This window comes from Camelus ferus, chromosome 15 (assembly GCF_009834535.1).
Source record: "Camelus ferus isolate YT-003-E chromosome 15, BCGSAC_Cfer_1.0, whole genome shotgun sequence".
Taxonomy (NCBI): Eukaryota; Metazoa; Chordata; class Mammalia; order Artiodactyla; family Camelidae; genus Camelus; species Camelus ferus.
The window spans coordinates 36882694-36905847 of record NC_045710.1 but is presented as its reverse complement, the minus strand read 5'-3'; the positions used below and the strand labels follow the sequence as shown (position 1 = coordinate 36905847).

Here is a 23154-nt window from a genome sequence, read left to right as displayed (position 1 = left end):
CTGAAGTGATCACTTAGGCCAGGGCCACTGTAAGGGGTGGGGCAGGGACGTGGTTCTGGGGAAATGCCAGCGACTCTGCGAATCTTCCTTGTCCCTGCATTCCTCGAAGAGCTGCAGCTTTTCAAGTGTTCGAAGCAAGAGACAAGTACGCAAGTAAAGCCAGAGTTCATCTTAATCATCGACTCCTTGGTCCCTTCCTTTCGGCTGCTGAACCCTTCCCTGGAATCCTGTCAGGTACCCTCGCCCAATCACGACTAAACCCCGGAGAAGTGGAATCTCCACACAGCTTTCCGTGGGTCTAGCAGGGTCCTGGGCATGCTCAGTAGGGTACGTGGTTCTCTGGTCTCTCTCTGTCGGGTGGGGGAGGGTGGGTGGTGACAAGTTAGAAGCACTTGCGGCAGGTTCCCGCCCCCAGGATCGGGCTCCTCTAGCAAGGGGACGAAGCAAAGGTAGAAACACCTCGCTGCGCAGCATCCCGACACGGAGGGGCTGCGCCGGCGGGCTGAGCCCACCAGTATCGCAGCCTGAGGACGGCCCACCGCTCTCCATGGTACTGCGGAGAGCTCAGCTCCGCCCTTCTCTTTCAGAAGGACAGCACCCGGCGTCACGTAACCCAGCCTTCTTGGGCTCCACCACCGCCTCCTCCTTCCCAGCTCTTTCCCTCTCCTCCTCCTTCTGCTCCCCTCCGTTGCCTATTCTCCCCTCCCGCACTCTTGGAGATAGACGCTCAAGCCTGACGCCTCTGAAAAGGCAGCAGCAGTCGCCTTATCCACCGACCTCAGGAAATTCGCTTTGACCGATGCATGCATGCCTCAGGCTCTGGCTCGAGCTAAAGGGGAATAACCAGGCAGGTAAAGAAGCTCAATTTGGGTTGGGGGGAGGGGATGGGGCGAGGCAAGCCGGAGAAGCAATCCTTCCCCGTTGTAACTGAGCCAGGATGTGCCACAAATGCACAGGGAAGGATGGGTGGTGGGAGGGTAGAGGAGTATAGATGTTGGTTGTTTTGCATGAAGCTTTTTTAATAGATGGCAAGAAGATGAGATGGTGGAACTCGGGTAGTAACTTAAAGACTGAATGTAGTGATTTATTAGCAATAAAAAAAAGAAAGAAAAAAAAAAAGAAAAGAAAACAGGCAGGTTAGAAACCAAAGCAATAAAATACATCTAGAGCTACATCTTTCTTTCCTTTCCCCATCAGCCCCATGCTGTGCCTAGGCTTAATTTGTGCAGTAGACTCCAGGCTCCAAGAAACTGCACTGGTATTACAGATGGAGCTTAGAGACTGGGCGGGAAAGCCAGGGAGAATTTTGGGTGTGCACTGCAATTGAGGGACTTTGCAAAAGCCACAGGGAAAAGATAGGCACTTCTAAAAATTCTCTCAGAGATTTCAGGTTCTTATTATGGTATATTGAAAGTACATGGAAAGGTGTGTGTTTGTGTGTGTGTGTGTGTTAACATAAACATATTAAAATAAATGCAGCTGCAGCTGATGAACATACTGTATCGATCCTTCCATCCTTCCAGTGGCTTGGGAATGAATTTGATTCTAGAAATGAAAGAAAAGATTAATGAGGCTGTTAGTCTGCTTTTGAATTAGAGCGCTTCTTCGTTTGGCTGCAGTGAGGTTGTTTTTCAGATCCTTTTATTTTATCCTCTAATTTGTGAACTCGCCAGGTTTTCCGGCACCTAGAGAGAATCCTCTTCTCCATATAAATACAGACACTCTCTCACACACAATGAGCTTCCCCTAAGAACTGGGAGAGTCAGTTGACCTCCACTGTGGTAAGAATATATGTTTTTCCAATTCTCTTACATTCCTTAAAAAATTGTCAAGGTATGCTTCAGTGGAGGAGGGCAGGAGAGAGTGGTAAAGAAGGTTTTGTGATCTATGTAATATCAATTAATAAAATAATAGGCTCCAACCGACTAACAAAAAAAAAATGGTTTTCTAACACATGAGCTTATGGATGGTTTCAAAGCACTACTCTTGATCTTGAAATTCCAGATTTATTTTGTGATGACTAAAAATTTCAAAGATTCTTGAGTCCACTTAAAAAATGAAAGTATACTGAATAATTTGCTATCTTAGAATAAATTTTAAGAGCACCTTTCTTTGGGCTTGGCACAGGAGTAGACAAGATATGGCTGGTGATTGCTGATGGTGTGGAATATATCAGCCATATAAATAAGCAACTCAGATTTTTATTTCTGTTTGGTAATGGGCTGTGTGTGTGTGTGTGCGCGCGCGTCTGTGTGTGTGTGTTGAAAGAGAGAGGACCAGTCATCAATTTCATCTGGGGAGGAACTTGAAGTGGGATCCCCTAGCTTGGTGGCTCTCAGCTGACACCTGTAGGGATTGCTCTGTACTGAAGAAAAATGCTCCCAGCTCCCTCCATGGAGGAGTAGCAGCACAATGCGGTGCCATAAATTACTGCTAGTTTCAGCTTGTAGAAAAAAGTGTTAATTGGATAGTGAGCTTCTGTGTTCAGGCAATAAATTGGTGTGTAGTGTGTGTGTGTGTGTGTGGTGGGGGGAGATGGTGGGGAATGGTAAAGGAAATACATGTGTTTTCTTGACATGACCAGATGATACATTTGTGTTTTTTTTTTTTTTTTGGTCAATAGGTGAGAGTGTATTTTTGGTTAAAAAATGCCTTAAAAATGATTCATTATTTATGATTTTTATACCATTTTAAGAACCTGTCAGATTAGAGTTGAATAAAGAGAGGTGATTAATAGTATAGTGAGTGATTCAAAGATATAATTTTAAATTCTAGCATCCTGGAACTAGAGCAGCTAAGGTGACACACATGCCAGCTGCTGTTCTAACCACCCAAATTCTAAGAGCTGACTGCCAGAAAGGACTTGAAGAGGAGTTAAGATCACTACACTGTTAGGCAAAATATTAAATACCCTACCCATCTTTAGAGGAGTTAATATTATGAGACACAAATGCTGCCAAAAACAGGTATCTGACTCCAGTTAGGTATTTTATCCTATAATGGATTATTCCTTTAATAAACAGGAAGAAATTACTTCTTTGAAATTTAAGAGAGACTCCCAAGAAACCATCAATATTCCTTCTATCTCTGTGAAAAATAAAATGGTAGGAATGCTATACAATTCCAAGCTCGCACCTTCCAGTTGATAGTTTGATCTGCTTTGCCCTGTTGTAAAATCTATTAACTGAGATTTGAATAGGTTGTATTTTTATTGTCCATGTAAACAGTGCACAATATAAGGGAGTCTCTAAAAGTCTTTTTTCTCTCCTTTTCACATATTTAAAAAATTAAAATTTCTCAGCAAAAGTGAAAGATAACCATAACCAAATCTCTATAAAAACCTGGGAAGGTTACCTATTAACTGTTAAACTAGAAAGGCATAATGGCTGATTGTAACTAATATTATATCTAAGGTTAACTATTAGGAGACATTATTTCTTACTTGTAGATGAGGACAAATAAGCTCCTTCCAATAATGTTAACTCTGGCTTACTAATGCACTAGTTATACATCTGGTTTCTGGGCTGAATAATGATTTATATGATACGTAAATGACTTTAGAACTTAATTTTTATTTTAATCCTCTGCAGATTTCTGGGTCCTTATAAAAAGACAAAATATAACCAAAATGCATCACCAACACACAACCAATTGATATGCTGGCATCTTAGCGTGGCCTTGCAGAGGTGGAGAGTAAAGAAGAGGAGCTGTTGTGATTTCCACATCTAACAGCTTCTGGCTATTTCACAGCTTCTGGGTTTGAATCCTACTGTTGGGGAGGGAAAAAGAGAACATTTAATCCAGCCTGTGAGGCTATTTGCAAGGAATTCTGCTTTGGCTACAGTGGTACTAGAAGTCTATGCTATGACAGAAGAAGCAGGCCTTTGAAACTACTCGGGGTTGCTAAGTGTAAAAAGGCAAGGGACATCTTTCTCCCTTCTGGTTTGGGACACTACATCTGGAGGAGAAACACTTGAGGCATTACCAGTCATTCAAGGATCCTGGTTCATTGTTGGCTTCTTGTACTTCCCTGGGAAGTGTTTGCTTCTCGCCTGACTCTAATTGCTTTCCTTTCGCTGGTTACCACTGATAGAATTTGGCACATGATGGTATTTGAAGAGTGAAGCATCTTTTGATACCACCAATGCCCTTGGACTAGTTCATCGGACTCAAATGGATGCGTGATTTTCCTTGACCTTCTGTTGACACTTTTTCCAGAACGTTGATTCCAAAGTGTATCCTCCCTTTGGTCTGGAAGTTCTGTGGCTGCCCTGCACCACTGGGGTTTACGTTTTCCTGTTGGGAGGGGACTATAGGGAGAGAGGGAGGGGTTGCTGGAAGAAGAAGAAGAAAAAAAGAGCTAGATAAAGGAGGGTGCATCCCTCCCACTCCTGCCCATCCTCTTACCCGATTTATTTCCTGGCCCTTATTTCTGCATCACGGTGTCCAGGACCATTTTGACCCTGTCGGCCCCGGTACCCCCCCGCCGCACCCCAGCCCCGAGCATGGGGACGGCGCTTCTCCAGCGCGGGGGCTGCTTTCTCCTGTGCCTCTCGCTGCTGCTCCTGGGCTGCTGGGCGGAGCTGGGCAGCGGGCTGGAGTTCCCGGGCGCCGAGGGCCAGTGGACGCGCTTCCCCAAGTGGAACGCCTGCTGCGAGAGCGAGATGAGCTTCCAACTCAAGACGCGCAGCGCCCGGGGCCTAGTGCTCTACTTCGACGACGAGGGCTTCTGCGACTTTTTGGAGCTCATCCTGACACGCGGCGGCCGCCTGCAGCTCAGTTTCTCCATCTTCTGTGCGGAGCCTGCCACGCTCCTGGCGGACACGCCGGTCAACGACGGCGCGTGGCACAGCGTACGTATCCGCCGTCAGTTCCGCAACACTACGCTCTTCATCGACCAGGTGGAGGCCAAGTGGGTGGAGGTTAAGTCCAAGCGCCGGGACATGACGGTGTTCAGCGGCCTCTTCGTCGGGGGGCTCCCCCCAGAACTGCGCGCCGCGGCGCTCAAGCTTACGCTGGCCTCCGTGCGGGAGCGAGAGCCCTTCAAAGGGTGGATTCGTGACGTGAGGGTCAACTCCTCGCAGGCCCTGCCCGTGGACAGCGGCGAGGTGAAGCTGGACGACGAGCCGTCCAACAGCGGCGGCGGGAGCCCGTGTGAGGCGGGCGAGGAGGGCGAGGGCGGCGTGTGCCTCAACGGGGGCGTGTGCTCCGTGGTGGACGACCAGGCGGTGTGCGACTGCTCGCGAACCGGCTTCCGCGGCAAGGACTGCAGCCAAGGTAAGGCTGACGAGGCCGGAGCCCCGGGGGCCTCGGCCGGGCGGGGTGCGGGGAGGCAGGGCGAGGCAGGGCGAGGCAGGCCCGGGCCGGTGCATGGGGCCTGCCTGCTCTGGAGAGTGTTCCAAATAGTGTTCAGGTGAAGACCTGTTTCAGTCCTCTCTGCTTATCACCTCCCTCAGCCCCTCCCTTGGCACCCTCTTTAGGGTCGAGCAGCCGCCATTTCCAGGCTCAGTTTCCTCCCGGGAGCCCTTCCTACCAGCCCTACTAACATCCAAGTGGCAGGTAGAATGACCTCTCCTCTTCGTTCCCCGGGTTTCTTGCCGGGCTGCTCCCTATCTTCGTTGGTCCACGGCCCGCCTGAATATACGCTGCGCTTTACTCTACCACCAATAAGTCTAATACACAGATTTTCCCTGTAAGATGCATACAGGCATCTAGAAGATTGGGCACGCATTTGGTGAAAAATGAAGTCAGGACAGATTCACGATGGTTAAGAATCCCCACGTAGTCAGTCTTCGGTAAAGGACGAGGGAGACAGAATTCATACACAGAGCTGTGCCTTTTGCAAGTGTCAGATCCTGCTTTTGGTTGTGGAAAAAGGGGGTGGGGTGGGGGAGAGCTTGTGAAGATTTTCTTGATTAGGAGGAGGGGGGTTCTTGGAATTAATGTTAGTTTCTATGGTTGTGTCCAAGTCCAACATTGAGCAGTTTAATAAAATTATTTGATTCCTTTGGTTTCTTGAAGTGGAAGATAGGTCAACTCATATTTTAAATGTTAAAGATTAAACAGCATATTTCTCAATTAGCAGATGACTTGGGCAGATAAATAGTACAGAAATTTAGACGTTGCTGGACTGGAAGGGTCTGTAGGCTAATAAACAGGGAGTGAGTATGAAGGATTGCAAGAGATTTTCCAAGGATATTCAACTAATGATATTTATCTGAGTAGTGGAGGCCAAGCTAATTTCTGTTCTTAGGGATTGAAACGGTGTGGAATTAAAACAACAACAAAAAATCATACCTCTTAAGTTTTATTTTCTCCCCTTTATAAATAAAATTTGGTCATTACTGTGTTTCTCCAATTTTGCTACATGACAATGACCAAAGAAACATATTGTTGTATAAATACAGGAAAGCCTATGAACAGAAAGAGTGATATGAAAAAGAAGAAATATGGATGTGTCTGTGGCTGAGCAGGAGAGAAAATGTCAGGGTTTAAAGTAGATAGCTTATGGGTCAAATCAAGGCAATCACCAATGGATAAATGGCATTTATGGCTGCATTTTTTAAAAAAGGTGAATTATTAAATCTGATTTTGAAAGCTGTAGGCACAAAAGCTCTATGTCTGGCTGTATTTTATTGTATAATGTCTTCTGGTTGTTTTGCTGACACTGCTAAGGGGAACTAGCCCTTGTAAATCTTATTACACTTGGCAGTTCTCTCTTACCTGACTTTAAGAGAAATGAAGACTTGATAAAATTTGTAATTGTAAAACATCAAAGCGAGTTAGTTAGGAAGAAAAGAAATCTGGTCATTAGGAGAGTTCAGTGGCCTTTATGGGTTTATGGAAAAAAGTCAAGTGCTATTTTTTTGCTTTCTGTCTTCGTGAAGGCTTTTGTTTTCATGTATTTTGGTTTAAGTAATTATAGAAGAATGTGGGTTCCATGGTAAATTTCCATGAATTTAGCATCAGCAGGCTTTATAGCTATATTTTACAAAAAACAAACAAACAAACAAACCAAAAAGCACTACATGCTTTTCCCCTACCGAACCTACCTTGATTTTAGACCATGAATAAGGTAGTTACATTTGATGATTTGCTGTAGTATAACTTGAAGTTGCATACTTCTGCACTGATTAATAGAAATGAATTAAAAAATAAACATTATTTTATGGGACAAATTGCTCTAAGTATCCCAATGCCACTTTAAACTACAAAGCAGGAAATTTAATGAAGGACACATGAAATATAACTTCCTTCCTTAAATTAGGAAACAAATATGACACAATGACAGCTTGTTCTGTGTGGGAGGGTGTTTTAAAGGAAATTTTTTTTTATTTTTCTGTGCATTTTTAACGCAGGGATACAGGGATGTGCATAATCAGGAACAGTTAAAAGTGGAGAAAGCATGGCAAAAGTAGTATGTTGAAGAGAAACAGAATTAGATGTCTCTGAAATGCATCTTATTTTGCAAGTGGATAGCTCTTTTCATGAGATGAAGATTTTGGAATTAGATACATAACTGAACAGACTAATACTTGATGCATAAGGTAATTCAACCCAGAATGGAATATCCATCAGGATAGTTCTGGAACATTGATTCATTTTGAAAATATGAGCTGAAAATGGAGCAAAGATCACCACTAGTCATAAAAGGAAAACAAAAGGCTGGATTCCTTTGATTATCACAGAAATGGGAGATGGAATGGTAAAGACAGGGCTGGTCTCCCCAGAAGGATTGGCTCCATTTTGCTTATTTTCCCTGTGTCAAGTGACTATTAAATTATTAATTGAGAATGGATGTCTCTCCCAACACGGATCATGTATTGATGGCTAGAGATAAATGATTTCTATTCAAATGAAGTATAAACAAAGCCCTGCCTCTAGCCAGTATTTATACTGATTGCCACATTAAGGGAAAAAAAAAAAACTAATTTAAAAATAAAGCCATATCAGTAGAGAAAATTTAGAAAAAAATTAACAGCAAATGTTAAACAAAATTCCAATTATATCTGATGCCAACTACAGTCTTTAACTTAATAAAAAAGTCTAGTAGTATTTTAGTTGCCTTTGTATTCAAAATACAGTACAAACTACCAAAAAGAAAGTGAGAATATTCTTTTTTTTAATGGAATGTCTTTAAACAAATTATGCACCTATGGTTTCTAGAATGTTTTCATTTAATGAGCTCACATTCATCCTTACTCTGTTTATGCAGGCCTAGCAAGTTTTATTTGTTTATTTATGTGGTGATGGAAAGAGAACACAAGGAAGGTTATATGTCATGACCAGGCTAGTGACAGAGCATGGGTTAGAGCACCAACACTCTTATTCTCAAAGCCTTGTATTTATGATGTCTGCTGAATAAGATTTCCAGTTTATTAGGTTTGATTTTTTTTCCAGGTTTAGGGATTATTCAAGAAAAAAAAGTGTATATATATAGGTATGGCTGATGCAACAGAACCAAATTATGCATCACTAACGTTCTTTGACCCTGAGAGTTAGCCTTAGAAGCCAACTATCCAAGAATGTCATCTTTCCTGAATGGTAGATGCTTATGGGCCACATAGCTTTTTTAGTGAATCATGCCATGTAAGTGTCCCGGGACTATTATTATTTAATAAGTTTCTACATAAGAGGACTAATAGTTTCCTAGCAGCTTAAACGAATTAGTGAATTCTATGGCTACTCAGTTAAAAATGAGAATAAAAGTCTGGTCAATGAGAAGTTACATGTTTTACAATTTCCACATTTAGGCTTTATACATATTAGGGTCTCTTATATGAAGATTTCATACTAGACTCTGAGTATCACTTTTATTCACTTCCTCTATTTAAATGGCCGTAAACATGTATGGCTTGTGATGACTAAATGCTTGATATTAACTAAACATGGCAGTGTGATAGGTATTTACTAAAGCCCTGGCTTTCTATGACTTTACTAATATGACCAGGTGGACAACCATATTCACTCATTCATTCATTCATTTCTTTATTCAATAACTGCTGATTAAGTGCTTTGTATGTGTCTGAATACTAGGTCCAGGCAACAAAATGGTGAATAATCTCTCAGCGTTTCAGTGAGAAGGCACAATAATTTAAAAAAAAATGAAAACTTAAAATAATGGTTATGTGTTTTGAAGGTACACAGTACTGTGAAAACTTAAAAGTGAACTGACCTAATCAAAGAAAATTTTCCTGAGGGATGATACTTAAACTAAAATCTCAGAAATGAGAAGGAGTTAGCCAGCTAAAGGCAGAGGAGAAATATTAGGAGGGAAGCTTGGTGCAGGAGAAGGCATGGCACATTCAAGCAACGAGAGAAGGCCCTTGAGTATGGAGCTCTCAGAGAGAGGAATGGGGCCAGCTCGTGCAGGGTCTTTGTAGCCCATGTCAATATTTTAATCTTTATTTTAAAAATGGTGGAAAGGCGATGGAAGAAGTTTAGTGTGAAAGGTTAAGAGGAGGGTACCATTATCAAATTTATACTTCAGTGTGTTACTCTGGCTACAGTGTAGAGACCAGATTGATAGGGGGCCAGAGAGAAAGAGAAAACATTATTTTCTGTTTGTCAGTCAGTCAACAACATTTGTTAAGTACACACTGTATGCTGTAGATTGAACTAGTGGAGATAGAGGAAAACAAGATTCTTTCTGTAAGGAAGTTGCAATCTTTGTGAGTTTGGTTATGTATAGAACTCTAAGGCCATTTGTTGTTTGGAACATTTTGGTTCCACCTGTAACTAGCATTACCTGAACCCTTTTTGTGTCTTGTCGTTTGGTTTCTCTCACATATACTTATTGAATCTGTAGGCTCCTGGAGCCCATTGGCAGTGTCATACCTCGCTCAACATGTCTTCTTTGTGACAGTGTATACTGATGGATTGATTCTAGGCTTTCAATATTTTAACTGCTACAATAAAGGAAAATATTATGTAGATGCTTATAATCTTTATAAGGTTAAAAACATTTAAATAGTTACTATATAGTTAGGTACTAGACAAAAATTATGCAGAGATTTTGCCGGAGTTTTATTTGAAGTCTGTCATTGGTGGAGCAGGTAGATCCCCTGTGCTGAAAAACCTCTGAGTGGAATGGAGAAAATCATAAATAATTTTGATTTGGATAACATGTTCTAGGGAGCTCTTAAAGTATGACAATGAAAAGCATCTATCTGATCTATCAATAAAAAGCTTATCTTGACTATAAAATAATAATGAACTGAGATACCAGTCTAGAATGCCACAAAGAGGTGGAATATGTTATTTTGTTCAACCATTCTGAGTTGAAGTTGTAGTGTTGAATTATATGGACTGTGGGACCACACTGCCTGGTTTAAGTGGGCATACTTAAACACTGTTCCTCAGTACTGTCATCCATGAAAATGAGATAATAATAGAACTTATTTCATAGGGATGTTATCAAAGTTAAGCAGGTGACTTCATGTAAGGCTCTAAGAGTGGTGCCTGGCACATAGTAAATATTCTGAAGTGTCCATTTGTTATTTCTATTATCATCATCTCTGCTACCACCAGGACCACCACTACTACAGATAACTTTTTCTTTAGGGCTACTCTCAAGCAAACTTCAAATATGGAACATTTTCTTTCTCATTTAAAAGAAATTCTATTGTAATTATTATCCTGCCTTGATTAGCCCAAAAGTTTCCACTTAGAAAGAAAAGCAAAGAGTGAAGACAGTGAGCCTCTATTTCTGTTTTACACAGCTGCACTCTAATGTCACCCATGTCTGGTTGTGATTCAGAATATTTTAAAAATGATATTCTCCTTGAGAATTTGTATTATGATTAAGGGAGCCTTTAACCCAAAAGGATCTTTTCACATAAACTAATAGCTTTATCTATCTCAACTCTATAGTTAGTGATTTTTTCTGTATTTATCCTAATGTATAGGTATATATATCTAATGAATCTATCCTGTTTATTATCTTTGAGGCTCTTCTATAAGTTACAGTTACTTACATGGATGCTACAGAGAAACTAGGTAATATACTTGAACTTTAAAAAGTCAAGCAAGATGTCTTACAGTTATCATAAACAGATTATATTTTTAGTGTAAAATTATATGTGGCAGGAAAATCGTGTTCTAGTTTTGGATACTATTAAATGAAATGTGATAACTAAACTGATTATTTAAAAGAAATCCTTGATTGACTACAGAAAGGGCAGGTGCTGTGTAATATTTCTGTTATTCTTAGCTGTATTCTGAGAATTGGGACCCTGAGCCACACTGGTTCCTGAAAACAGTCATTAACTACATTCTGTATCCCTTTCTCAGTGACCATTTGGTGGCTACACTGGTTGTAGGGTTAATTCCTATAAATATATGTTGAAAATCAGGCTTTACTTTAGATATTTGGGTTTTGCTTTAGTAAGGAGCTAATAAACCTATTATTAGACGTTGTTATGCAAACTGTACTTTCAAAAATTGCACAAGTATATTTGACATAATTCAGAATAAATCATTTTTGCACTCTGAAAAGTTTTAGTTCATTATGCATCACAATATTATGCAAAACCCTTATTATCCTTTTTCCTTGTGTACTTCTCTGTAATTTTATGGCTGAGTCCCTTTTCTAATATTTGGAAGTACAGGAATTGGTAAATGTACTGGTTCTTGCTGTGTAGAAAGTCTTAAGATGTCCCAATTAGATTTTTGGGGAAAAAAAGGTTTTTGGTTAGTTGCTTTAGAGCTCTTCCAAAATTGCATGGCTTTTTGATTTTCTCTCTTAAGCATGGATTCCATGTATTTCTACTTGACTGTGGAAATGAATACAATGCTCTCTCAGGTTCTTTTCCTGCCATGCTGTTGTTTCTATAATGTATATAAACAGAATGTGGCATGGGGTCTGAAGAACTAAGTTCTGCATGTGGCATTGGCTCTAAGTTGCTGTCAAAAGTAGAATAAGGTTGCTAATGTTCTAATTTTGGTTTCCAAAACTGCAAGTTGAGAAACACCTAATCAGACTATAATATATTGTGAACTCCTGCTAACCTACCTCACAGAGTCTTTGTGAGTAGCTAATAGATGTAAACTCTCAGAAAAACTTGAAAATTTGAAAGAAATATATAACAGCAGCAGGGTAGTGGCTCTAGGATGTTGTGAATGTTAATAGTGAAAAATGTTAAACTTCTTTCTGTAAATCTACTTTGAAGTCATTTTAGATGAATTTTAGATCATTTATACCTAATAGTAGGTATGAGATTTGGTAGATTTCTCATTGCATGTTGATACATTAGTACAGACAACACGAGTAAAGAGGACATTGGTCCCCTAGTTCCTCCTGTGTAAAATCTGAACAAATGAAGTAAGGAAGGAAGCAGCTGTATGAGTGCATATTGTGTGATTCTATTTATGGAAAGTTCAGAACAGACACGACTAATCTATGGTGATAGATGTCAGAGTAGAGGTTACCTTTTAGTGGTGTTAACTAGAAGAGGATACAGTGAGCCTTTGACACGATCTGGGTGGTGGTTACATGGGCATATATATTTGTAAAGATTCCCTGAATTATACACTTAAGATATATGTACTTTACTGGATATAAGCTCTATCTCAAAAAAAAAAATCCTTCAAATTATAAAAGGAATACTGCTCAATGAGTACCAATACACTGAATACATATAAAAAAATTGCTTACAAAGGAATCTTTAATGGAAATCCATATTTATAAATTCTAGGCAGGAGTCAAATATTTGTAATGTAAATCCAATGACCATTCCAAGGAAAGAGTGTATTTAATGTAAATTTAGCTAAAGGAGAGAGAGTATTGTTTTAAATACCTGTACAACCTTTGAACTTGTTTCCATTTCTTTTGCCTTTATAATGGAAATAACACACAGATTCTTATTTTACATTTACGTCTCTGAGTGAAAGTCTTACCAATACATTTCCAATTAGGACAACTCAGCTGCTGGTATTTTTGGTGATTGAGTGATGAATATGTTGTGAGAGCTCAATAAATACTTGAATGACTAACTGTATATTGGGAAAAGACAGTACTAGTCCAGCTATACTCTCTAAATCTCCAAATATACATGGTTTCTCCTCCAATGTATTAGGCATCAAATTATTTCAAAAGGTGTGCTAGGTGCCCTTACTTTAACGGTGTCATAAGCACCTCTTGAATTTGAATACAGTTTAATCATTCTGTTTAGAATCACAGTTATTTTACTTATGATTTAGTGTTCACTGAGTGAAAGGCGTTGTACAGTGAGCTTTATCTTCTTACCTTATTGATCCCTGCAACATCCTACTTGATAGGTTTTATAAAATTCCCATTTTAGAGACGAGAAAACTGTGTATTAGAAGAGGTCACTTGACAAAAGTCCCATAGCTCAATGCAGAGCTGAAATTTGGGCCCAGGTGTGTATGTTGCCCCAGCAGGCAACTCTGTCCATTATATGACAAAACCTGCGTGTTTCACTTAACAAACCGCTAATGGATGCTGGAAGTTTGTTCACTAGTTGTCAATGTGGTGCTAATTTGAATGGCTGATTTATTTAAAAACAAAAAGCAAAAAACCCTCAGAACTGAGGATTGTGGCAGACCCTTACATTTAGTGCCATTTCCTAATGTCATGATAGTAAAGAAATGGATTAGCTTGTCAGGATTCATCATATTTTGTTTCTGTAATGCTTGTTTATTTGTTTCCATCGTTGGCCTTCTGTTCATATTATGTTCAGTTGATTCTACTCTAATGTAACCAGACGTAAAGCCCCGGTATATTGCATCTAAAGAATATTAAAACTAATTCATCTTTTGAATGAAAATACTTAGTTTTCCAAAAAAAAAAAATCAACACAATTTCCATCTATTTCAGATTCTAGGAGATAGAATTATTGAAAATACCAAAGTCCATGGTGATTCAGCACAAATGTAAAGACATAGCCCAGTCACATAAGTTGACTTAGTAAAAGTTGCTGAGTTAGAATATGGTTCTGCTGAAGATGTAAATGATGGTACACTGGACACTTAATTGAAATTATGTAATGAGAGAATAGTGTCTAAAACTTTTTGGATAAAAGATTTTGGTTTCCCAGTGCATTGCTTAAAATTGAACTTTAGAATGGTTCTTAGAGTTAGAAGGATGTATTTTCTATGCTGTTTCTGATATATATGAGAAACTATTATTGGACAGAAGTGGGAGGAAAACAAGACTGACCATGCAAGACAAAGTGCTGACCCAGACTCTTTTCCAGTTATTTGTGCTTAAAACTGTCTGGACTGTAATTAGAAATATACCGGTGCCGTGTTACAGGAACAAGTGCTACTTCAAATAGCACTTTATTAGGTTGGTTCCCAGGAGGGGTCTGGTGGTCCAAAAGTTAGAAGAGGAGTGCCACGAAGAACAGTTGCCTTGCTAGCATCCTAACATCAGGAGGGGCTTTCTGTGTTTAATTATAGACATAATGAGTTCTGTGTGAATGGTAATCCATAATGGAAGCAGCACTGATGACAGCTTAGGAGTTTCTGCTGTTTGTGACCTAACAATACCTGGCCTTGTACATGGAACCAGCTAAGCTTAAGCGTTACTTAGACATTGCTAGATTCAGCAGAACGAATCGCCCCAGCCCAGCAGAGGAAATTAAAGACTCATGTTTTTCTTCTAAGTAGTGTTGTCTCTCTATAATTAAGGGGCCTGGACTCTCCTTAGGGAAGTAGCTGGCAAGGCAGCATACAACTATAGCTGCCATATGAAAGATACTACCTTCCAGCTTAAGCTCTTTATTTTGAGTGCAAAATTGATTTTTTCTGCCAATAATGTAATTATTTATTTAAAATTATTTAATGTGATGCTTTAGGTGCTAGATGTTTTATTTATCCAATTGAAAACATTGTAAAAATAGGAAGTTATATATTGTATTTTACAACCCAAATTCAGAATTAAATGTGTCGGAGGATACATTTATGAACCCCTATTTTAAAAATTAGGCTAACTTTCTGTGAGATAAAGTATTGAGGTATTTTAAAATAATGAGACATTTGATATATTGAATGAATGTGTGTATATGTATATAAACATATACACAAAAATTTGACATATATAAGAAAATTACATAATGTAAGCAGAAGATTTAAAAGTCTTGGAAATCATGTTAAAATCCTCAAAAATATATATTGGTTAAACATATCATTAAAATATCATGTCTTTACGATTTAGAGTAGTCTATGTAATATATATATAAATTTTTCTACATAAGACCTTAGAAACCTAAAAAATTTACCCTTAAAGTATGACAAATGACTTTCTCTGATCAGGCATGATGTTAGAGATTTTGAGGTTTCTGCAAAGTAGCATTCTCATATTATTGGTCAGCAACATCCCACCTATTCCTGGGAGTTGTTTGAAAAACTAACTATATTTAATCTTGGACTAAGTTTGCTTTGACAGTTACCAAGAGTAATTTACTTTGATGAAACTTAACCATTACTATAAAATAATAATAGTTATTATGAATCTTTTGGAATGAGCCACAGTTATGTTCAAAGAGATGGAAAAAGTTAAGCTAATACCAATAATGACTTCTTTAAAACTTTCATGCATAAGAAAACTGGGGAGTTAAACTTATTTACTAAACCCCCAATGAGTTCAAAATAGGCTAAGACCACTACAGGAATATTTTGAAACAGCAAGTTTTTAAAAAAAGTCAATAATAGCCCTGAAACCTCTTTTACCAGACTTATTAGGGAATCTATAAGAATTTTTTGTTTTTAATGTTTAAATTAGTCATTTATGCATTTCAAAACATGCCTCATTGGTCAGTTTCTATCATTATATGGGAATTTTAAAAATATATACATCATTAATTCTCTTCTCCTCTGGCCTCTTAAACCTTTGCTTAGATTAGAATAGGAGAGTTAAAATAATATGACTTTCTTACTATATCACAATTTATATTTTTTGACTTCAAATAACATATAAAGTATTTTTTACCTGAGTTTTATCCATTGTTTATTCTTCTTCAAACCCCTACATTGATTTCCTTCATGACAGTACAGGCACAGGGAGAATTTCATGAATTAGAATAATTCTTCATCTAGGGATGGCTCTCCTCTGTGACTGTTAGCCCAGAACTGTCTACTTTACCAGAGGTCGTTGGAAATAAAGAAGAATGATGGGCACCTCTCCTACCCCCAGACCAAGATGCTATTCATCCTGGTCAAAGTCCTTGTTTGTATGACATAGAAAATGTTGTGTTTCATTCTAAAACAGAGGCAATAAAGATTTGGATTGGGGCCAAGTACACAATCTTGGAGTGCGTTCTGCCTATAAGAGATGGAGGATAGAAAGATGATGAGACTTCAGGGAACCTGCGATGCTTGGGATGTGTGATAATTGAGAAGATGAGACAGAAGACAGAGAGAGGAACAGGAGACAGCAAAGAAGGAGATGACTGGAGAAGAAGGAGTGTTGGAGAAGACGGTAGATTAAGAGAGAGTGGAGAACTCAGAGAATCTGAAACAACCAGAACATTGAGGACTGATGACTGAGAATAGAAAGAATTGCACATGTGGTTAGTGGAGGAGGAGACTAGACCATGCATTTCTTGGCTACTGGCACTGGGATTGAGCTGAAGAGATACACAGGAGGAAGAAAGAGACAAGGATAAACATCATTGCCTACAATTCAGTCACAGAAAGTATAATCATTCAGTATCTCTATTTGAAGGTTCTGGCAACGTGTCACTGGACTTTTCCTACTAATACCAGGATAAACAATAACAGTAGCACAACGGTGCATGACTCGTACTCTGTCAGGCACCATTTTAAGTTCTTTACACATATTTAATGTAATCCTTCCCACATACCTGTAAGGTAGGTGCTATTTCCCCCATTTTAAATATGTGAAAACTGAGGCCCACTAGCAATTTGCAAAGCTGGCACTCTAAGGCTGCATAATTCCTGAGGCCATGCCCTGAAATTGTAATTACTTCTTTTTTAATAATGAAATAATGACTTTGTGTCCTCCACACACTCTTTCACATCTAAGAATCTTCCCTGTGTTTAAAAGATGTCTATATAAGCTAGTACACTTTCGTATTTATTTTCTTTCCCTCTCTTAGTATTCCATGTAAGTGTTTAATGATTTTTCTTGGGAAGAATTTCTTTTTAAAAATTTAATTAAAATCCTTTCTCTGCTGATATAAATTAATTTCTTCTTGTTATGTCCTCAGTGAAAATAAAATTCATGTAGTCAGTACCCCCTTGAATTATTTTTATCTGCCTCAGAGAAAGAGTACTGTCTTCACTGAGCTAAAAACATTTCAGATCCCCCTTCTGTGGAATTGGTCAGACTTTCAGCCTCCTTCCCTGCCTACTTTATTTGTTTTACTCACTATCACCTCAGTTTGCTGATGCTCTCCCAGAGGTTAGTTCCTAAAATGTATTGCAATTCTCTTGATCTGTTCATCACAGCAGCAGCATCCTTGCACTTTTTGTGACTCCCTACCCTTACCTCTCACTGCTGTCTGACTTGCTAGTTCCCCATTATGCCTTGGAAACGGCCTGGGCAGGGGCTTCACAAAATCCTTAAAAGGTTGTTGTTACCTGGCAGTTTAAGAAAACCCCTGTCACTAGTGTCTGCAGATCCAGCAGTCTAGAATTGTTGAAAGGGAAGAGTCTCCGTAGCATTGCATTTTCAAGCTGGAAAATTAGTCCAGAAAAATTTGAGCTGACAAACAGAAAAAAGAATTTATACTAAGGAAAACTGGCAGTGGTAGTCTGGTCCACAGAGGACTAACCAGTGGAAATGGATTTGAACAAGAGTGTGTTGATTTAGGCCCAAGGAAAGAGAAAAAAGCATTTTCTTGAAATTCTAATGTAAATGTGAGAACTGGCCAGCAGAAATGATGGGCAAATCTCTATTCCTGGAGATTCTTGACAGTAGTTCAGACAACTGCCACTCTTAAATTGCTTAAGATTTCCCTTTTTCTACTCAGAAACTGGGAGTAAATGACCTTCAGAATATATTTTCAGTTCTTAGTTATGTAAATAATTGTATTTTTAGGAAAACTTTTAACATGCAACTCTTCCAAGTATGAGATAGAAATAGCCTGAAACAACACCCACTCCTTAAAAAAAAAACAAAACAAAAAAAACCCCAAAAAAAACCAACCTACCCCCTGCCAAAAAAAAAACCCCACCTATTTCAAGAGTGTCTGAAGTTATAATTCACAGATGCCTTTGAGTAAAATATGATACCAACTGCTACAGAGCATGAATTACTTCCTCAGTTGCCTTTAACTCGCTGCTGCTGCATGTAGGTGTCCCTGGAATCCGCTCCAGGCAGGCGCTCTGCCCACATGCGTGTGTTTGCCCTGAGCCAGCTGCCCTTGCTGTCCTCTTTACACAGTGGCTTGCCCCAGTTTTGTGTTTCCTTCAGCGTGGATTAGCTCGAGTTACAGCTGCTGCCTTACCTCCACTCACCTTGTGCTTCCTGTTGTTCATGCTGCCATCTCCAGGGTATCCTCTGAGTCCTGGATCCATGTCCACCAGGTGTGATACTTCTGCCCTGCTGCTTGACTGCAGCACATTGGAGTGGTGTCACTCCCGTATCAAACCTTGTATATTCTGTGTCTTTGCTGTTCCTCTGGGAAATATGGCTCTGGGTAAAACAGGTTTTAGCACTGCTATGAATTCTCCATGGAAAAGGATGCCACGAGGGGGCTGAAAAATAGTTTTTGAGTTAAAAACCAAACAAAGAATATAAAGTCAAAGCAACAAACACTCACAGCATTAGGAACTCTTATTGGTAGGAGTACTCTCTGATGTTCATGGTTTCTCAGTTGCACACACCAGAAATCTAGCTTTATCTTTGACCCCTGTGTTTTTGCCCACTCATGAATCCATTTGTAATTCCAAAAGCATTTACTAAGAAGCTATTCTACACAAGATGAGTTGTTAGCTCCTAGGCAGTTGTTCACCTCTTGAAGAATGAAAATTTGTCAGCACAAATAAAGGTGTTGAAATCAAAATACAAGTATTAAAAAAGTCAGATCAAAAATGTGAATAAATCTCACTGTTAATTGCAGCGTATGAAGATGCATAATAGGGAGCGCATGTGTGCCATTAGTAATGCTATTAATGATATTCTCAGTTGTAGTAAAAATGAGCCTTTTTGAAAAAGATATGCCTGTGAAGAGTGAGAAGCATGGATCCTTGTAAAAATTACACGTAATGGATCGTTTCACACCCTCAATTAAAGTCACTAGAATTTCAAATTACTCTAATCACTGGATTCTTTCATATGAAAAGAAAACGGTTTGTAATAAGTCATTAGAAAGTTATAGAGGATGAGTAGAAAAAGCACTGAATTAACAAATACTGAGTTTGTTTTTTCCTTGTTTGACAACAAGGAAAATTGGGAAACTTGACTTTTTTTTTTTTTTTTTTTTTTTAATGAAACACTGTGTTTAGTCATCACTGGTTTAAGAATTGAAAGGGGAAGAGGTCACATTCTGGTGGTGTAGGCCGGCAGATAAATGCATGAATGATTTCAATATAATGCATTAAATGCTGTCACAGAGATGAATATCTAGTGCTACTGGAAGCCAGAAAACAGAGGGACTAATCATACATGCGGTGACCAGGTTCACGTGATTCTGTTGCTGTACTATTTCAGACTCTCATACTCTCAACCATCAGGATTGTTTTATAGTCTCTTTACCACCGTTCCTAATCCCAGCCTGTACTCCTCATTCCCCTACCCAAAGCCATTCTTCTTTACTGCTGCAGTGATCCTTTAGAAATAATCTTTCTCCTGTGGCTTAAGGATAAAGCGCACGTTCTTAAGAATTGTAGGCAGGCACTTTTGGAAATGTCTCCTGATCTTCCCAATCTCATTTCATATTACTTTCTCCTGATCAAATCCTAGTGATCTAAGCCAATCACTATTTGTATTATGAATAATTATATATGTTGGGGCCCTTTCTAGTGCTATTTCCTCTGAAGTTAAGTCTTCTGTCCAATCCCTACTGCGTGAAACCCCACCCATCATTCAGGACCCGTCCTCTGGCATCCTCCTGCAGCCCCCTGCAGAGCCAGTGCTGGCTTTGTGTGGACTCTTGTTCGTATAGTTGGTATTTTATTCAACACGTTTTATTATAGTTGTTTAACGTCACACCTATTTCTTCACATGATTCTACGTCCCCAGGGGAGCTTCTATACTTCAGTTTATTCTCCTGTTTTATATATGTGTAAGAGCTAGCAGACTGGTCCATAGTAGGAGCTCTAAATGTTAGTACATTTAATTAATTTCAGGCTAGTAAGAAGAGAATATTAAGGATAATGTTCAAAGAAAATAAATAATTATTTAAAAGAAAAGCACAAACACCCATTAAATGTAAGAAAAGAAGCTTCATCTCAATAATAAGTAAAGCAATGTAAATTAAAACAAAGTAATATTTCTTGCCTAACTGATTGAGAAGATTAAAGAGCACCATCATACACAGTGTTGGCAGAGATGCGACAGTACAGGCACTCTTAGGCTCTTACACATCTTTGGTTGGAGTGCATATTCCTACAAATGTTTTGGGGGTAATTTAGCAGTAGCTATAGGTATATTCCTTAACATAGCAATTCCCCTTCTAGGAAGTTTTTTTACAGAAACACCTGAACGAGTCTCACAAATATCACTGATACACATTAGCTATTGTCTGTAATGGTGAAATCAAGTAAATGGAGGTAATGCAAGTATTAATGAACAAGTAATTGCTAAATATTAACAAGTAATTGGCTAAATAAACCATGGAGACTGGTATATATCATCTCACAACAGAACATGAATGAGGTGTATCTATTTAAATGGGGAAGAAAACATGTTAAAAATATATTATTTAGTGAATATAATGAAATTGCTAATATGTATATATATACACACATACATATACACACATATACACAAAAATTGGGTTGTAGGTATACTTGTTTATGTAAAAGGGAGAAATAATTTGTAAAGATCAAGTGTTATACTGTTTTTATGGAGGGAGTAAAGAATAAATCCATTTAAATTTTTTGCAAGATAAATATATTTGTAAGTACAAGACCAGATTAACAAAGAAATTTGGTGACTCTCCATCTTGAGGGATTTTCAGTCAAATTTTGAAATGTCAAACTAATAGTCTGTTTCAGAAGATCAAACTCCATATGACTTTCCAAGGACTTGCATTATCATTCTAGATGGAACATTCTGTTAATAGAAATAAAAACAGAATGTTCATATTGTCAGAGCAGAATATGGCACTAATCTACAGGGTATATTCTGAAGGAATATCATAAAACAGAGAATTATAGAATTTAAATCCTGTATAATTCCAAGGATTTTTTTTTTTTTTTTTTTTTTTTTTACCTAGACCCATTTGTCAGATTGAACAATAATTCTCCTGGCAGTTCACAAAGGGATCCTGATAAAGTGCAGGGAGTGAAATCAGATGTAATATTTCTACTCAGCAGAATGATTTCTGTTAATGTTCATTTACGTCTCCTGTTCTCACCCATCTTCAATACCAAATTAGAGAGATGGCTGAATAGGCCAGTGCCATGTCACAAATTAGTTTGAGAGTCAGATGTATTACCATTCTTGTAATGTCTCCTCTTCCTAATGGAAATCCTAGAAACATCTGAGGAGTTCCAAATGACTGGCGAGGCTTTCCTGCTTTACTTCATACACATATATGTTACCAATAATTACTTAGTGGAGTCTTTAATTTGTCCAAATTTGTGCAGGCGTAATGGAAACTGACAATGCAATTTTCCATTGAAAATTGTAAATGGGTGACTAAGCTGAGCAGTTCACCTCCTTCCCATTCCTTTTGTACAGATATCTTCTGCTACACCGGAATGGCTATACTTTGAAAATAGCTCATCTATATTCATTCACCCATGCGTATAAATTGATTTGCATGCTCATTTTGCAGTTTCCAAATATGCATTTGTTGCATAAAGTTTTTCATATCTAACTCAGAATGGCTCTTTTACCTCTTCCTCAAAAATTTAGCTGGTGTGAGCCAACCACACATGAAATTCAGTTGCTTGCAGAACTGGATTTCTAAAGAAAATGCTAAAAGCTGGAGAATGAAGGCTCAGATTCTTGCCATTGGTCATAATTTTTAATTCAGATCTTGCTTTTATGGGTCAGATCCTTGAAATGACTTGGGGCAAGATTGGAATTAAGTGACAAGAACTTATTCATACTATCCAGATTATTGACCAACTCATGATTTTTATGCGAACTAAAGATACTCAGTATAATAATTAATTGATATGTTGTCTTTCTTGCTTTTCCACAAATAAACTATGTCTTATTGGACCTTGGTTTCCTTAACTGTATGTATATGATTTTTTCCAGTTAACACACACACACACCCACTCCAAAGTTAAAGTAAATAGTGTTATTTATCCCAGCAAATAATCCTAATACTATCACTAAATTAAAAGCAATCTCTTGAAAAATATAACTATCTTTGTACAAGTTTTAAAAAGATGTCTAACAAAAATATTTTGTGGCTATGACCATTTATAAAGAGAAAATATTTTAAGTTGTTAAATTATCCTTATTCTTATGGCTCTTAGTGTTTATTGAAAGTATTGTATACAAAATTTAAAATTATGTATTATGTGAATAGTATGTTTTTAAAATGCCCTAAGTAGCAGTGTGCAAGAGAAGGAAGGGATTGATATTTCCTGATTGTCTACTACATACTGGTATTATCAATTTTATGTTTATCTCATTTCATTCTTACCACCACAAACCACATTTGTTTAATTATCTTCATCTTGCAGTTAGGGAAGCTGAGGTCCAGAGAATCTAAGCAGCAAGGAGAGAATTTGAATACAGACTTTGCCTCTACACCCCAAGCTTTCCCTTGTGTCTTTATTGTCACCACTCACAGCTTTCAGATATCTTGTGTAGACTCCATGGAGTCATATATGCAGATGATCAAAGGTCAGCCTCCTTCTTAGAGCACATACTAGCATTTGAGGTACTTTCAAACTTTGAGAGTGTTGCTTTGATTTGGAGTCAAATGTGCTTTTAGTTAACTTGACTTTCATATTTTTCTTTATTCTTACCTCTTTTATGTATAGGTGAATGCATTTCCCAACTGAATGATATATTGCTAGTAATGACTGAGAAGAAAC

The 23154-nt window shown here is 38.4% G+C and overlaps 1 protein-coding gene across 31 annotated transcripts in view; it reads left to right on the top strand.

Annotated features, from left to right (window-relative positions):
• The first annotated feature begins 423 nt into the window (after positions 1 to 423).
• Positions 424 to 23154, top strand: part of NRXN1 (neurexin 1) — a 1021444-nt gene continuing 998713 nt past the window's right edge. For 25 of the 31 annotated variants that reach the window (XM_032497501.1, XM_032497499.1, XM_032497527.1 and 22 more), the window contains exons 1-2: positions 438 to 851; positions 3591 to 5277. In XM_032497501.1, coding sequence (XP_032353392.1) covers positions 4506 to 5277 — 772 coding nt within the window. In that variant the 5' untranslated portion in view covers positions 438 to 851; positions 3591 to 4505. Of the gene's footprint in view, positions 852 to 3590; positions 5278 to 23154 lie in introns of all 31 variants that reach the window. The other 6 variants (XM_032497538.1, XM_032497535.1, XM_032497528.1 and 3 more) reach the window with 4 other exon arrangements.